Below are 18,197 nucleotides of genomic sequence, written 5' to 3'. Positions count from 1 at the left end.
TTTGCACCCCTGCCTCCCCTCCAGGTCCACCATTGGTCCTGATTGAGAGTCCCTCATGACTATTCCTTTAAAAAAAAACAAAACCTTAAATATACATGCAGAGGGCCAAGCTAGTTAGGTTCTTATTTTTCTGGCTTCTGGAATTCAGCTAGGCTAGTTGGTTTCACTTCAAGAGTATCTTTGCAACCATAAGCATTAGAAATTTGCTTTAAAAAAGAAAAAAAAGAAAAACTAGATTATGGGCCTAATGCCACACACTTATGCTTTTCTTCAGAATCACAGCTTCATTATAAAGATACTCTTTTCTTTCAGGTAGTTCAGAGGAAGGAATCTCATGATTATCGGTGCCTCTTCCGAGTCTGCTTCATACCCAAGGATCCGCTGGATTTGTTGCAGCAAGATTCAGTTGCCTTTGAATATCTCTATTTGCAGGTGAAGTTGTAATACATCATGTATCAGACTATAATGCTCCTCTCTGCCTTGATTGGGTCTTTAGCCACACCTGACAGAAACCTGAGAGGTATTTCTCAAGTTTTATACTTTCATAACAACTGTGGTGCCTTCACATCCCGTTCATATCTTTCCACTGATGTCCCATCAATGACTTCCTCACACTTCACAAACCAACTGAGGGCCCAATCCTTTCCAACTTTCCAACACTGGTGCAACTGCTATGCAGCCCTGAGGTCAAGGAACAAATGTTTCCATGCCTTGAGGAGGCCTCTGTAATTGCCTCCCCACCACAGGATGCACCTCCCCATTGGCACAGCTGCACTGGTACTGGAAAATTGGATAGAATTGGGCCCTGAGTCAGCAAAATTTTCACAAAATAATAATCTTTATTTTTAGAACTCAAATACAAATTTTCAGAGTAGAAGTATTTTAAGAACTTGTAAATCCCCATTCAGATTTGAACCAAATTCAGACAATCTGTCCTAAGTGTATTTAAATACAGAAGAGGGGCATATTTGTATAAGTAAACTAGGGCTGTACATGGTATTTTGTATTTTTAAGTTAATTCTGTACGTTTGTTCATATCTGTGTTTCTTTATGGTTTGAGGGTCATTGCTTGGGGTATCAGTTTGAGTGACGGTGTGGATGTAAGAGACACTGTGGGCACTGAAAGTTTGTCAAACCTGTGAGAAAATCACACTAGTGCTGTTTGAACTGTTGTGAGATGCCTGCAACCAATGTTTTAACAGACAAATAAAAATATGGGCTTAGGTCCAGAGAAAGCCAGGTGTGCTTAACAGCCCAATCCTTTCTAAATCCCCTTGTGGTGATGCAGTGGCACTAACTTTATTCCACAGAGGATTTTTAGCTGCTGGAGTTCTCCTCTGGGTAAGGGGACATTTGTCCCTTTGCCCTGCAGTAAGACCCAGCATCTGCAACGGGTCATCTTGGACCTGCGCCAGCGATATCACTGGTTCAAGTCAGCGTTGGTCCATACAGACAGATCAGGTCCAGGAACTGGGTCAGAATTTAGAATGTGCTTCCACCGCTAAACATTCCCTCCTTCCAGGCCCAGTCCACCATAAGGCTGCAATCCTATTCACACTTTCCTAGGGAAAGTGTGCCTCTGTGACAGCCTCTGTGACTGTCTCCCCGCCACAGGATGCAATGCATGCCCCATTGGCACACTTGCACCGGCACTGGAAATTAGGATTTGGGTCTTTGTTATATCAGTAGGATTGACACAGCTAACTCTGGATTGCACCCATATTTTGATGTTGCTTGTCATTTGCAACTGAGGAGAAAAGAGAACAAAAATACAACATCAAGTGTACAGCCCTGTAAGCAAGTCATAGAAATTTGGGGGGGGGGGATCGCTTATGAATTGGTCTAATTAAATTAGACTTTGAGGTTCTATTTCATCCTGCTTCTGCCCCATTTTAATTCATAACATTGGTGACCTTTATGTTGCTTATAGTTTTTCATTCTGCCACTTCATGAGGATTCATTGCTGCACCTGAAACATATAATTTAACCCATTTCTGCCCAGCCCACAGGTGTACACATTTTATTCCTTTTGCATATATGCAGCGTTGGGCAGAAATGACTTTAAAAAAAAACCCTGATGCAATTGAATACCTGCCAATATCTAAAATACTAGATGCAAACAGCCCTCCTTGCTGACCTATTTAAATAAATCACAGTTTGCTGAGAAGTTCTCTTGCACTAATCCTGTTGAATGAATGGGACGTGTCCAAGAGCACTGTACATTTGCATTGTTCCCTTTCATTTCAATGGGGATGATACAGGAAAGCTGCTCAGGAATTTTTCACCTGGTTATCCACGTTCATTTCCTGGTTTTTCATCACATGTTAGTTAGACACTTCAGGACACATGGCTGCATGTTTATGGCAGTGTGTGGGAGTTGATATGTGTATGTCATTTTGGTCTGTGCTAGTGCATTCACTTATTAAAGTCATCACTTGATGCTACAGCTCAGTGATACACCTGAGTGTGTGAACCAGACGCATATCCCACAGAAGACCAGAGAACTACAACTGACTTTTAGCCATCTGTTCCAGGGTGTCAAGAACAGAAGTGATTTGAAAGAGGGGGAGGCAGTGCAATAGTGTGTCCTAAATGTGTTTGACCTTTCCCCCACTTGCTAACCTAGCTCTGTCCATTTCAGAGCTGCAGTGATGTGCTTCAGGAGAGATTTGCTGTGGAGATGAAGTGCAGCGTTGCTTTGCGCTTGGCTGCGCTGCACATACAAGAGCGGATTATCACTTGTGCTCAGCCGCAGAAAGTCTCTCTAAAATATATAGAGTAAGTGACACAATGTGTGTCGTCATAAATTCCACAGGCTTTTAAAGAAAATGCATCTTTGTATCTTCAGAGAATGCAAGACTTGTGCCTATTTATTCTACTATGTAATCTGCTTTTTGAACTACTCCTGTTGAAAAGCGGTATATAAATATTTTTGATGATGATGATGATGATTGATGATTGATGATGATACTGCTACAAAAAAGTGGTATGGAAATGGTTCAAGCAGCTTAGGACCTACCCCGTGCCAGAGTGATAGCCTAGCATCTCACATTCCCCTTTTGATCAGCTCCTACATTTAACTGATTTCTTGCATAGTAGTAATCTACATGTAGATTTCATGTTCCAGGCATGAGGTCAGACAGAGTGGCCTTGCTGGGACTTCTCACTGACTGAAGGTCACCAGTCTTGTACAATAACGTACATTGGGCTGCTGAATAGTACCAGCCAAGGTAGAGGTGAAAAAAGGAAACCACTACAGGTTTCTTTCACAATAGCAGCTGAGTCAGAGGTCAGCAGCAGGGGTCTCTCTGAGGACCAAAAGCTGGGAATTCTTGGCTGGCCTTGGGTGCCTTGTAAGTAAGGGGAAAGGCGGGATAAAAATATCTTTAAAAATAACTAAATTAATGTTTGTAGCAGTGCTCTGGAAGGTCTGCAGCCATTCTTAACTCAAGCCCAAGTTTGTCAATTGCTCCTCAGTATGTAAACTTTCAGGGGCAATTCCTGTTTTTCCTTACTTCAGACTTCTCTCCCAGACTAGCTACAGCATTGGTGGGGAAAAAATGGAAAAGTGCTTTTTTCCTGTTACTGTGCTAGTAGTGTTGGGCAGGGGTGGGTGTGTGTGTGTGAGTGATGCCCGAATTGTTATGCATGGCAATGAGTTGATTTTTTTTCCTGGGTGATTCTGTGTAAGGAACACTTCTGGGATACAATCTCAAGGATTTTTTTCCCTCCACTTTTGGTACAGGAAGGACTGGGGAATAGAAAACTTTATCTCCCCAACATTGCTGCGAAACATGAGAGGTAAAGATATTAAAAAAGCCATTAGCTTCCACATGAAGAGGAATCAACTTTTGCTGGATCCAAGACCAAAGGTAACCATGGCATACCTGCTAAAGGTTGCTTAGCAAAGGACTCTCAGAGGGTCAGGTCAAGTGCTGTGCTGACCTAGTTTTTTTGCAATTGTACTAGGATGAGTGCATTCTCTAATCTTACCCAGTATTCTAGAGTTCTCTGAAAAAATTGGTGGCCAGTTCATTCCAGATCAACTGAGAAGACAGGCAGCACACTGAAAAACTGAGATAAAGCTGGCTATATGTATGCAATATGACCCGAATGTTTGTTTATTGAGCTTTTGAGGTGGTTTTTCACTAGCCTCTTAATAAGGCTCTATATGTACAGAAGCTTCCATATTGTATTAATGGCTGATCATCAGTTCCACCAACTATTACAGGTGTCTGCATTTGTATCATGTACTTGGTATTTGATGTCAGAGAAGAAATCAGATCAAACCTTTTTCTATATGTGTCAGTAGGGGGGGAAGAGGTTGGACTGTCTTTTTTAAATTTCAGATTATAGAATAGAATCATGGAGTTGGAAGGGACCTACAAGGTCATCTAGTCCAACCCCCTGCCTGTAGCAGGAAATCTTCATAGGAGCATTCCCATAAAATGCAGTTGCCACTCATCTTATGCCAGAGTCATTGTTCCAGAGTCAGTGCATAAAGCTAAAACTGCATATAATCAAAATCTCATGGAAAATCCTTTGCATCCAGGAAATAATGTATTGTCTCTTTAACAATTATGAGAGACAGGAGGGTTCTAAGACTGACTGAGGGAGCAGTAATTTTATTCTCCGATCTCTGTCTCAGGCATGTATTTAGTAAATGGGATGGCTGATGGAATCACCTGCTCTTTTTAAGCTGTTGTTTTTCCTCTGGGTTTGTTTATTTTGGCATGTACGAGTTGAATTCACATAAGTTAACTGCGTGTAAGACAAGGGGCAACTATACAGATCAATGATCAGCATGTATTCTCTGAGCTTGTCATGCTCTATATTCCCACATGGTGTTTTCAGAAATTGCCCTGGTCAGGGCTGCACTCTGTACACATGGCATATTTGTCCCAGGTACCAGCCTAGGTGGGAAATGGAATGGCCAGCTGTCTCACACTGCTGCTGTCTCTTAGTCTTGTAGCATCAGAACAGTGGAAGCACTCGCTTCTTACCTGTCCCCATTACTGGGGCCATCTGCTGGATGGTAGTGAAAGCGCAATGATTTCAGTGCTTCCCAATACCCATGGCTGGTATAGGAGCTTACTACTATTAACGTCCTAAACCATTCTTCTCTCAAATGGCAGCATCTCCTCTCAGCAGCACAAGTGCGCCTGTGTTACCTGCAGATTCTTGGAGACCTGAAACTCTATGGAGGAAAGATCTTTAATGCCACACTCATGGTAAGATTGTGATTTGTTTAGTGTATGACACCCATTGCTTAAATATACCTTTTATATGAAAATCTTTATATCATATGAAGCTTGCATAAATTACGCCATTTAAGCAAATTCCCTTTCTTTTGTGTGTGTTTCATCATTTTCATTCTGCTTCTATGTGGGGAGAGGCAGAGATACAAGGAATTATAGGATGTTGAAGCCCCACCTCTCAGGCTACTGCAGATCCTCAAGACTAGTGTCTAGCTTCTGAGATCTCATTTAAGCAATGCCTGCAAATGTTCAAACATATCTTCACAATTAGAAGAGCTAGAAACTTTTAAAAGAAAATGTGAAAGCTGTAAGTTACAGGAAACTGAATCTTATTCTAAGACCATGCACTGAGCTTTTATCTGGTGCAAAATTGCAGCATACACAGAATCTTGCCTCTTAGGCCTCCTGGTACCCTCTGAATGCCAGTGTAACCCTGTGCCAGTCTTACTACCTTAATAACTGTTCTGAGAAAGGGCATCTCTGGTAGGAAGCAGGATAAAAAGCCTCTGCCTTTCTTGCCAGGGACTGGATGTGGCAGCAAAGCTACCACTGTCCAGTGAGAGTGGGCTCTTAGATGCCTGGCATCTTGTCTTCCTTCACTCCCCTTTCTGCTTTCTGGCAGGCCTTTAATAAAAGCCATAAAGGCATTATCACTTTGCAACGATTCTCAACCTCCTTCAAAGCGTCCTTCAAGTGAAGAGCTGCTGACAACAGTAAGGGAACAGTTGCACTGTGAGGCTGCCATTGCAATGTGTTCTTAAGTGTTTCTTTATGGACCTCGGCCAGCAATATTGTTGCTAGCTTTAGCTTCCAGGATGCCAAGAATGCTGAAGAAAAGGTATGCTCCCTTTTAAATCAAAGGTTGAGATACTCGACCTGTTCTTTCCATGTGTGTGGAGACGCCAGTGGGCCTCTGTTCCCTGCCATTCTGTCCATTTGGTGGGGACATTGCAGTGCAGTCAGACTGCTCACTTATTCATTCATTAATTCATTTATTAATTTATTCATATTTGTCTTGCCTTTCTGTCCAGTGTCAATCCCAAAAGTAGCTTACAACAATGAAAATCAGACGAATAAATAGAACAATAAATTGAAACCAACAGCATTATTTATAAAAAAACAAAACCCAAAAGTCATGACAAGGGAAATCATACCAGACAGACTGGAGAATAATTTTAAAGACCTATTGGATCAAAATAATGTTGGCCTGCATACTGCAGTTCTAACTTGAACTTGAACTATGCACTTCATAGTGGAGAGCATTCCATCATTGAGGTGCCACTCCTACAAGTGACCTTCCTGGAATCATGCCAACCTTGCTTGGGGCAGAACACTAGTCTGGCTCAAAATCTTGATAAGGAGGGCTCTTTTGGAAGCCTTATGAACATTCTGAAAGGTATGCCAGACCATTTTGGGCACCAGCACTTTGGATAAATCCTCAGGCCAGGGTGGTCTCACAGTGTGCTTTTCCTAAGTTCCACTTGGAATTTGTAGAGTTAACTGGCAATCAGGCAATGTGAACTGAAATGAGCTCAACCTGCTAAAATGTAATAAATGGAATCTTCTACAATTCTTAGCAGTGTGGGAGGCTGAGATTCATACATTTTGAAGCTGTGACTCTCAGCAGAATATGTTCACTGTCTCCACTCACTACTGTTGTGTGCTATAATATGAAAGGTCCGTTTGTGGCTGTGATAAATCCCCTGTTTTTCCCTCCTCTATGTTTTTTTCCTATTTTCCTGTGGTTTTGGATTCTTTTAACTCCCCAGGAACTCCTGTACAAGTTCAGCAACCTAATAACCTTCTGGGGCAGCAAACAAAGCAAAGCAGCCTTTGTTCGAAATCCAGTTACCCAACCCCATCTGCATTGTAGTTTGGGGGAATTCCTCCATGAAGGCAGTACTGAGATTGGCAGTGTTCAGTGATTAGGCAGCTAAACTTGTCCATTTATGTCAAGGCAGTAGGATGGATTGACCATGTGGTTCCATTCCTCCAATCACATGATGGCAACATCAAAGCAGAATTATATATACAGTTGTGCACCGCTTAACCACAGGGATGCAGACCATGCATCCCTGTCATCAAGCAGGACTTGATGCTGTGCAAAGCCACTGAAGGCAAGGGAAAGCTCTGCTCTTCTCCTCACCTCCGGAGGCTTTTCTGAGCCTTCCAGAGACAGTGCATGTCTACGTGCTGCCTCTGGGAGGCTCAGAATGCTGGAATTGCAAGAGAGACGTGACTTCTGGTTTCCTATGGGAAACCGGGCATCGCGTCTCTTGCACAATTGGGGCATGCTGAGCCTCCCAGAAAAGCCTCTGGAAGTGAGGATAGCAGAGCTTCCCTCAGCTTCGGAGGCTTGGAGGTGTGACCTCCTGGCCAGTGGCAGCCATCTCATATGAAAGCTGTCACTGGCCAGAAGGTTGTTAAAGGGCATACACCTGTATTTCCAAACCCACTGGAAGTGGGGGCTGTTCTTTGCTAGTTGCTTGAGTGATTCTTTTACTGGGAGCTCAGAGAGGAGCACCCAGTTACTCACCTGCGAGTGCAAAGACTAGAAAGTCCTTGAGCAATGTAAGTACCATTTTTGCCCAACTTTACATGTACGCAACAGGGATCAAATGTGTACACCTCTGGGCAAAAATGGGTTAAACTGGGGACCGTCTACACAATCACGATAAGGGAACTTTTGTTGCTTTGTCTGCTAAGTGACTCCAACAAGACTGCAAGCTTCCCCAGATTAGAGACATTTTTGGGGTGATGGGTGGGCTAGAGTTTGAGTAGCTTCCCACCTCCATCTACTGGGCATGAATGGTTACTGCATCAATTTGGAGAAAACCTTTCTTTATGCTTTCCAGCCAAGCTCAGTCATTTTCTCTCAGCATGGTTGTACTATTACTAACTACCTTTCTTTCCCAATTTTGTTTAATCCCTTTTGTTTAGACTGTTTAATAAACTAGTTCCACTTTGACCCTTTGTTTGCCTGGTCCTTGTTCATGGGTAGTTCAGTGGATCGTCGTATCTCTTCACCATGTAGACATTACTGTGGGATTGATTTTAAATAAGAATTTCTGGGATTTAGGGCTCTTCTGCAAGGGTTTTTTTCCCATAGCCCGTCTTTGCCTGGTTTCTATAACCTGGGATTGTGGCGGCAGATACAAACTACCAAAGCTTTCCCCCCATTCAGCTGCTGGTCCAGTAACAGGAAAAGTGGGGAGCAGGAAGGGGTATGTACATGCAAACCAGTAGGCACTACTCCCCTTGGTCAGCTTGCCTTATTTCAAGAGTCCCTTTCCCTGACAGTGGCATTTTGATGTGCGGTGACTCATTAGCACATACAAGTTATCAAGTGCTGAGGCTGTCAAATGGTGAACATGCATGGGGTGAACCAACTCACTGTTGATAATGAGTTGTAGGCTAGCGTTTAAACCACTTTTTCCCCCATATAGCTACAGGACAGAGAATCGTGTGTTGCCCTCCTGGTGGGAGCCAAATATGGAATCAGCCAAGTTGTGAATAACAAACTCAACATTGTTACCATGCTGGCCGAGTTTGCAAATATTAGCAGAGTGGAGCTTACTGAAGAATCTGAGAAAGTCAGCATGGTAAAAATCTACCTCCAAGATGTCAAGGTAATTATTTATGACCAACATTTTTGTGATTGTATGAGTGACATGTTTTAGATAGTTCTTTAAAATCTACCATTCTACATTTTAATAAAACTGGAGCTACAAGGAGCCACTTTACACCAGGCGAAAACAATGTTCATGAAACCTAGTACTGTTGTTCCTAATTGGAGGAACCAATTACATAGTCAAGATTCAGCATTTGTAATGCCAGATGTTGTTGTGCGATAGTAGTCCCCTGTCTGTATGAGCAAGGAGCCTAGTAATGATTCAGCCATGCAGTCTTTCCTTATGGGACTAGGAACTCTGTACGTTTACTAAATAATAATGATCTTGATATTTTGTGTTTAAAATTTGAATGTATTTGCCACTTTTCCATCAAAAAAGGACCTCCAACATCATGGCATCCTGGAATGAAAAAATAATGAATCGGAAGCCACTGATTCTTCTAGTGGTCCAATTCAACCACTGTGCATGTGAAAAATCAGAAGCGGAGTCATTTTTGGGTTCTTTTTGATAATACTCATCCATTATTCTCTCTCTCTCGGTTGTTGGGAATAAAATGCCTATGCAATTATGTTTAAGTGTATGCAGAAGATGGGATAGATGCAAATGATCTATTAGTTAATGTGGATGCAGGTTTATGCATATGTTTGAATCCTTTTCGTCTGTTTTGGTTTTCCCCTTCGAAGCTGCTGACTTTGCTGCTGGAATCAAACAGTGCAAAAGATCTGGCTTGTCTTGTTGCTGGCTACTACCGGCTGCTTGTGGATTCGAGCAGGTCCATATTTGTCTGGGAGGAGAGGAAGCCCCAACTGCACCGCTTGTCCACTGAGGAAGGTAAGAGCACGCTGCTGTTTTTGTCAACTGTGTGTAGTTAATCTTATGGCTTCGGTGAACAGTTGTAATTCTACAGCTGTGTGTGAGGATTCTTTGCCACAATGGAGTTCTCAAGTGCATGTATTGCCATAAGGCCAAAGGTTCTTTTCAGATACAGTGACAAATTGCAGACCAGTGGGAGACAGACAGAAGCCAGGATTTATTACTCTGCACAGGCAAACAATTTCCCTCAAACAGATTACAACAAAACACAGCATTCTTATGTTCCTCTTAAGAAGGTAGAGGTGGCCTTCCTCTAACTGATGGATCCCACTCATGAGCAAGTTTCATATGGCTCATCTGCAGCTGGTTGCATGTGATTCCTTCTGCTGATTCTGTCAAATGGCTTCTCAAACCACATTTTATATCATACAGTGGGGAAAAGCATCTGACATATCCCAAGAGGATGACTTCAGCCAGGTGCTGTGATCTTGGCCTGCTGCCCAGAATGTCTTGTGATAAGATTAACAGGTGCAGACTAATGAAGTGTGACTCGGCACTTCTTCCAAAGATTGACCCAATAATGGAGGGGCAGACTGACCTTTGGGAGAACTGTGCAGACCACAAACTCCTTGGCATAACATGGATCTTTCGTGATCTGCCAATATAGTGTAGCGCTCAATTTTTTCCATAGGAGTCAATATCAGCCTTTCACTTAAGATAAAGTAAGAAAGCATTGTCACAGTTATCATTTGGGTGTGCACTTCTACCTCATGCATCAATGATGTTTGCTTTTGGGCAGAAGCTGTTTTCGCCCCTTCCCAGACTACCTCAGATTGCAACCCATCTGCGTAACCTTATCTTGGGTTCCATTGGGATCTTGGGATCCTTGATTCTTGGGATCAAAGTGCTAAAGAAAGAGAATGCAGAGCATTTATTAACTAAAGAGTGAATAATGAGGGTGGGTTGTTGACCACCACTTCCTCTAAGCCGAGAAATACCTGGGGTAGTTATAAGCTATTCACAGGGCCAGCCCAAGACCCGCTTATGCCTGACGTGACCTGTCAGATGGTGCCCCCCTTACCCAAGGACATTCCAGACTGTTCCTTCCACTTTCCAGTGTTCTAACTCAGCACTCTCTTCTCCACGTTTCCTCTTCGTCTCTGCCCCCCTCTTCCTTTTGCAATTCAGGGAGTGGAAGGAGAAGGAAAAGTAATGGAGGTAAGTAGGTGGAGAGAGATGAATGCTCCTCACAGATCTGCTGGCTGAAGCCACTGCTTCCATTGGCTTCAAGGATGGGTCAGCCCTGGTTATTCAGTAGTAGTAGAACATATTTTACTGTGGAGAGTCTTTCTCTCTAGTAAAGGTCTAAGGCAGATAGCAAATGTGAACAACTCAAAACAAACCATTTCTGCATGTTTTTGATTGAAGGGTATGAATCTAGAACCGGCAGTGATTCTGAAGAATCTTCTGGGCGAGATTCCTCCTTGGACCGACTTTCAGATGTACCAAAGTGTATTAGCCCCCCGCTTAGAGGGAGAAGCGAGCAAGAGGAGCTGGACAAAGAAAGAAAGACTCCACAGGACAAAGAGATGACTTTTTGTAACGGCTACGACAGCACAAATGATAGCTTGTCAGAAGCCTCAGACTCTGCCAACACAGAGAGCCGGGGGTTTAAGACCAGTGGTTCAAGCGACTCCCTAGATGCGCTGGAGGAGGATGATTTAGAAGCATGTTCCTCAAGTAGGCCTGAGTTCTTTCATCTCTATACACCCACACTTCAGGAACTGACTGGCAATAACAAAGCCTTGCTGGGTGTCGACAGAGAAGATGAAAGCAAAGCAGCCCCCGAGTATTTCTTTTCCTTTCTCCCACCACTCCACATGCCCAGTCCTTTGCTGCCACAGCCTGATGCAGAATTCAAAAGAGAAAGTGAAATAAGCATTGCTACACTGGAGTCCAAGCTGGCAGAAAACAACGTCACGGAGTACTACAGCCTCTGTGCCAACATCTCACCAACTAGCAGTGGGGAGAAGAACGCCCATAGCGGTAGCTCGGAGTGTAGCTCTTTGAAAGACCTGGCCATTGAACCTGATGGAGATGGCAGTGGAGACTGTAAAGGTGAGACCCGTGGCTTCATCTTGGCGCCTCCCCCTGGCTTTGGAGATACCAGTTCAGATGATGAATTCTACGATGCAGCAGAAAGGATAATGCCAACAGAGGCACGAGGAGGTAAGAGAGAAAGAAACCGGGCAAGGATTGCTCAAGAGTGGATTCAAACAGTCACTGTTTTAATTGTGTGTGCCGCCTAGGAAGGGTCTGTGGCAGATTCACAGTGCCTTTACAGACATTGAAATTTAATTTTAGTGATAATAACAGGATTTTAAATACTGCAAACTCTCCTCCAGGACAGAATAATTCTGTTCAGAGTCACAATTCTTTCTTAGAGTAAGATGCAAAACTGGTTTCAATTTGGTCTCTTCAGAGAATATTCATTTAGCTATTGAGAACACTCATACACATTACCTCAACAGGCCACTGCATTGGCCTCTGTGGGCCCCAGAATGCCTTGTGGAAGCAAACTGGAAGTCACGGAAGCAAAATGGAAGTTGCAGACAAAAACTAGAAGTTGCTTTTGGTCACTTCCACAAGGCTTTCTGAGGCCTGTGGAGGCTGGTTGTTGGCATCCTTCAGTCTCGGAAGACTATGGTATAGCGCTCTGAATGGTGGTTCTGGAGCAGAGTGTCCTCTCCAGTGCGCAAAGCCTGGGTAAAGTAGATATGGAGGATAGACTGTTTCCCATGCAGCAAATCCTCCCCTCTCCACGTCGCTGAAATGGAAAGGCAGAAGCCAATACGGTTGGTTCCAGCAGGAGTTGCCAGAACGTGACTGTGTTCAGCCATGAACTGCCTCAGGGACTCCGGCTCCGGATTTTGCCTCGAGGTTGACTCCTGAAGCCTTTTCCGTAACTGAATGTAGCCACAAGGCAGCGGAGGTTTGGAATCAGAGTTTCCCTTCTCTCAGATGAGCTGCCTTCCCAGGCTGACGAGTCCCATCTACCCGGTGGCTGTTTAGTCGCCTCTTACGACAAGTACAGCCAAACCGAGGGCCTGTTCTTATCCCCAGCCCCCAGGGGATAATGGAGACTAATGTGGAGACTAATGGAGTGGTTTGTGGGCCTGCGCAACCCATAAGTGGCCTCTGGTGGCTCCCAGTAATGCTCTGTAGTACAACAGTGAGCATCAGATCATGACACACTAGTGAGTCGTGTCCCACAGTTTGAGGAACACTGTCCTACTCCCCTTACCCACCTGCAAGAAAGACCGAGAATTGAGAAGGGAATGTAGCCACTACAGGGTAGGAGACACTGTTCCTTCAGTGGGCTGGTGTCTTCCAACTGCTTGCTGTCCCCAGTTCTTCTGCTTGCTATGGCTTATTGTGCAGGAGGAGCAGAAAAACCCTTGAATCCTAAACTTGTAGGGGATTCAAAAAGCCCCTCACAAATATGTCACCCTACTTTAAAGAATTGCTCCATTATCTACAGAAAAGAAGCTATTGATAATCTTTTTTATTTACAGGTTCTGGAAAGATTTCCTTACAGAGTCCGCAGAACTGTACTGTCCCAAAGGTGCTTTCCTGTTGCAGTGTGAGTGGAAACATTCTGGCAAGACAAAGTAGGAGAACAAAGCATGGCCCAGAAAAGGAGCCAACGTGTGTCAATAGCTTGAGGAAAAGAAGGTCCTTCCTACAGACTAATTATACCTCACAAGTTACGTTTCCTCTAGCACCATCTGACTCCCTGGAGGACACTAATCAAAAGTGCTGTGACTTTTCAGGTACTTCGTACTCCCCAAATGTGGTTTCTTTGATAGACAGTAAGAGAGAAACCAGTCTCCTTGAATCCAGTCACCTAGTCCAACTAGACACACACAGAGGATCCAAGAAAACAACCTCTTCTTCAGACTTAATGAAGACAGAAACATCAGAAACAAAGGCAGTAACTGATTCTCTTGTGCCTTCTATCTCTGCTGTTGGTTCCCAAAATGCCCAGGAAGATGCACAAAGTTCAGACTTCATTCTTCACTCTTTGCCTGCAGAGAAGCATGGTACTTCTTTTATCTCCTCTTGTGTGTCTGACCAGAGCACTAGTTTAAGCATGTCAAAAATCTCCAGTCATCAGATGGAAAATCGGAACAAAATTTGCAATGAAAAAACAGCAGATCTTGCAGAAACATCTTGTAGCATGGAGGAACACTGTGTAGCAAGCACAGGACATCCTGCAAAGGAAACATTAGAGAATACAGTGGGGGTGACAAAAGCCTCCCCTGAAACAGAAGTCAGGTATGTATTGATTGAGGAAGTAATACACACAACTACCAAACCCTCCCGCTCTCTGGGCAGGCCTCAAGGTAAACGGTTTTCTTATGTGCCAACCTCTGACCTGGATGCTCTTCCTGTGGAGAAACATGAACAGCTTGTGCTCGGCTCCTGTGATCCCATCTTGCGTAAATCAAGCCAGGCACCTGGTGACTTATTGCTCCAAGAAAATGGCAATGAAGGCCCAATTCAAAACCAACTGGGTTTCTCAAATGTGACTGGTCTACTTCCCCACTGTGATGAGTCTTCAAGGATACCAACACACCCCTACTGTCCTTCTTTTTGTCCAATGGTAGATCAGGCAGAAACATGCCAGCAGCCAAATGAAAAACACCAGAGGACTGCTAGTCAAAGTGTCCCAGCTGTTAATCATTTCTCTTCAAAAGAGGATCACTTGCCTTCAGATGTCCTGAGTCAAGAACCACACTATTTATCAGCCTTAACCACTTCTCAGAACAGGGCCTTTTCTACGGATCTTGCTGGTGACCAGAAGTCAAAGACAAAAGACTTCACAGGAGATGTCCCCCATCTGGATTACAAACATGAACAGCACAGCACACTAACTGTTCTTTCCGAGGGGAATGGGGAGCTAGAAAAACCTGACAATTCAGATGAACGGAACTACTTTTCACTTGCTGCTTTCTGTAGGTCTGTAGAGCCCAATGAGGAAAATAGTGTTTCAAATCAAATATTTCTATGTTCTTCTAAGTCGCCTGTAAGCGGCAACAGCACAGGTTCTCCAGCTTTGGCAAATCCTAAGGAGACATTGTCACCAAAAGATAGAATGGATAAATGCAGTTGCCGTTTTACTTATGCTAGTTGTTTCTGTGGGCTAGACAATGAAGCTGAATTCAAAGACTCAAGGCCAAATGCAGGTGGCACTTCCGAGAGGCCGTTAACAACCCCACCACTACCAAGAAGCCCACAGTCTCTAGATTTTAACCCCACAAGACTCATTCAAGAATGTAACCCAATTAACACTGGCCCACAGAATGGTCAGAATCACGTGTGGCTTCCAGAATCTCATATTGAAGCACTGAGCTGTTTAAAAAACAGAATGTGTGCTTCACCACTTGATTTCTGCCACTTGTTAGATAATGTGGTAAAGCTACAGGAAATTTTAAGGCAGTTTGGGGGAAACAGAATGAAACACACTCGGGATAGATGCTCAATCAATTTTTCTGAAAATAAGAACATTTTGTGTATGGAATCCCAAAGGCTAATGTCCAGTTGCCAGAAAGTGACTAAAACATATGGACCTTCCACGGAGATACAAAATGCCATTCAAGATACCTTCCAGAACCTTCTCCAGCTGACAGAAGTGTGCTTTCAATTCACAAACTGTGGCCTTTGCAGTAGGAGGCACAAAGACCTTGCAGTCAATCTGAAGGATCTTGTTTCTAGTTACCACCAGTTTGTTCAGGCAGCTAAACAAGCCTGTGAGAGGGGCTATCCTACACTGAATGTAAAACTACTAGTGTGCCAGTATACTGCCCTCACGGCAGCCTTGTTCTGCCTTGTGCAACAATTCAGGATGCCATCCTGCGTGTGAGATGACAAATCCAAATGACTCTCCATCCTTTGTGGGAGTGCCTAGTTAAGTGTCTGCTGTTAAAATCATTCTGCCAATAAAAATAGTGGATAGCTTAAACAGCTAGGCTGAAATAAACAATTCATCAGTTTGGTCCCATTCTTTAATGGATATTAGCCCTCAAGGCTTAAATAACTTGAGGTCAGCAGCAGAACTCATTTCTTGTGTAGAATCTTGCATGTCCAACTTGCTTTTTCCTGTCCCATAGATACACTAGAGATTACTTTTGATTGTGGTGATGAGGTTCTTCCTGCCATGGTATGTACATGGTACCCAGTATCACTAGCCATAATTGCTTGAGGACTAGCTGGAATGTAAGGCCAAGTATCACATGGACAAATGGATTGAAAATCCTTTCACTTTGGTATGCCAATATGTGCAAATAATGACCAAGGCAAAACATAATATAGGAGTTTGGGGGGGGGGCTTCATCAATGCATGTAAAGTGAGTTTCTAGAGACACTAATAGCCAATCCTTCAATACAGATGGTGCTATTGTAGGGGACTGGGTGCGTCACTTCAGCACAGTGGATCCTTGCCATTTGCCCATGGTGGTCCCCTATCAGTGCATATAGCACAGAAAGAACACTGATTGTGCAGTCCATGTGAAAAGTGTAGGAGATGCTTTCCTGCACTCATGGTCACACACAACACTGCCACAACAGTGAGTTCAAAGACCTTCTTTGGTTGGACATCCCATCTCACTGAACTTGTAGTACAATCCTATGCATGTCTATTCAGAAGTAGGTCCCATTGGGTTCAGTGGGGCTTACTCCCAAGAAAGTGGGCATAGGCTTGCAGTTTTAGATACTTCCTCTGAACACACATTCTGTTAGCAACGACACTAAAATGTGGTGTGCTAAATGACCTGAATAAATGCGGTGTGCTAAATGACCATTGTCTGTGAAGCAAACTCCCACCAATACATTTACCATAAGCTGTTAGTAGTATTGAAGACATCTTTAGTGCATCCTGTTGGCTTAGCCTCCAGTGGGACTCCACATGTATTTATTTCTAGCACTTTCTCCACTTTATGAATCTAATGGAATAAGCTGCTGTCTTATCAAGTTTTGTGCCACATTCAAGCAATTGTTGAGTGGCTGTCTGGTTTCTTTCCATGTGATGATTTGCTGATGTACAAGGCATGATTTGCTCTGGAAGCATTCACCACAGTGTGTGTATACATGCAGTGCCTCTAATGTAATATGTGTAATAAAAGATTATTTCTGTATGAAGCGCTTCTCACCATCTAAGCATTTATAAGATTGATTGCCGATTTGGATCTTCCACTGTATAACAAAGTGCAATTTGCACTGAAAACATTTTTCCATAGGTTCCACAAGTATGGTGTATCCTTTTGGATGGACTCTCTTATATATTATACAGTCACTCAACGTTTGTTTTCTTACAGTTTACTACCATTCTTCGATGTACAAGTTACCTTGTATCGTCTGATTGCCAATGAAAGCTCTTCCCCCAGACCAAGTGCCTAGTTTCTCTGGTGTGTGGATACACTCATTGAAAGAGATGATCTCTGATGTGTTTCTTGCATGCTTAGCATATATATGACTTTCTTTCTTGTTGGAGTCTGCTGCACAGCCCAAGAGATAATGTAAAACTGAAGCTTTTCCCCACAGACTGAACATGCGTATGGGTTTTTTTTGTTTTACAAGGGGTGACATCCAGCCAAAGCTCATAGTACAGTTTTGTATGTGTATAGCTTCTCTCCTGTATAGGTTCCATCACTCTCAATACAGTTAGATCTCTAGTAAACTGATTGAGTCCAATAGAATTTCTCTGCTGTATCAATCATTTGACATTTAACACAGGTAGAACCGTCAGAAGCTTTTTCCACAGGTGGTATGGTACAAGTGTAAGGCTTCCCAAGTGGTTTTGCTCATGTGTAATCATTTGAAATGAAAGCCTTCCCCACAGGTTTCCCCACAGTGCGGATTCCGAGCCAACCGGTCCACCACTGATATGGTATTCTCCCTTAGACAACTGCAGGAGAAATGCAGGGAACAACGACAGCCACTCTTTATAGCCTTCATAGATCTCACAAAGGCTTTCGACCTGGTCAGCAGGGACGGCCTCTTCAAGATTCTCCCCAAGATTGGATGTCCACCCTGGCTCCTCAGCATCATCAGATCTTTCCACAAGGACATGAAAGGCACTGTTGTCTTCGATGGCTCCACATCAGACCCCTTTGACATCCGAAGCGGCGTGAAGCAGGGCTGTGTTCTTGTGCCAACCTTGTTTGGGATTTTCTTTGCTATCCTGCTGAAGCATGCCTTTGGAACTGCAACAGAAGGCATCTATCTCCGGACCAGATCAGACGGAAAGCTCTTCAACCTCTCCAGACTGAAAGCAAAGTCCAAAGTTCAGCTGAAATGTCTGCGTGACTTCCTCTTTGCCGACAATGCAGCTGTCACTACCCACTCTGCCAAAGATCTCCAGCAGCTCATGGATCGTTTTAGCAAGGCCTGCCAAGATTTTGGACTGACTATCAGCCTTAAGAAAACACAGGTC

At 43.6% G+C, this 18,197-nt stretch overlaps 1 protein-coding gene across 1 annotated transcript in view; it reads left to right on the top strand.

The window, feature by feature from the left end:
• Nucleotides 1-16,899, top strand: part of FRMPD1 (FERM and PDZ domain containing 1) — a 70,325-nt gene extending 53,426 nt beyond the window's left edge. The window contains exons 11-18 of the mRNA XM_066616018.1: nucleotides 313-432; nucleotides 2,642-2,778; nucleotides 3,746-3,872; nucleotides 5,136-5,231; nucleotides 8,705-8,887; nucleotides 9,574-9,721; nucleotides 11,132-11,932; nucleotides 13,279-16,899. Of these exons, the coding sequence (XP_066472115.1) occupies nucleotides 313-432; nucleotides 2,642-2,778; nucleotides 3,746-3,872; nucleotides 5,136-5,231; nucleotides 8,705-8,887; nucleotides 9,574-9,721; nucleotides 11,132-11,932; nucleotides 13,279-15,629 (3,963 nt within the window). The 3' untranslated portion in view covers nucleotides 15,630-16,899. The remainder of the gene's footprint in view (nucleotides 1-312; nucleotides 433-2,641; nucleotides 2,779-3,745; nucleotides 3,873-5,135; nucleotides 5,232-8,704; nucleotides 8,888-9,573; nucleotides 9,722-11,131; nucleotides 11,933-13,278) is intronic.
• Nucleotides 16,900-18,197: the final 1,298 nt, after the last annotated feature.

The sequence above is a fragment of the Tiliqua scincoides genome, chromosome 2 (assembly GCF_035046505.1).
Source record: "Tiliqua scincoides isolate rTilSci1 chromosome 2, rTilSci1.hap2, whole genome shotgun sequence".
In the NCBI taxonomy this organism is placed as follows: Eukaryota; Metazoa; Chordata; class Lepidosauria; order Squamata; family Scincidae; genus Tiliqua; species Tiliqua scincoides.
Note: the sequence above shows the minus strand (reverse complement) of the source record. Positions and strands in the feature narration are given on the sequence as shown.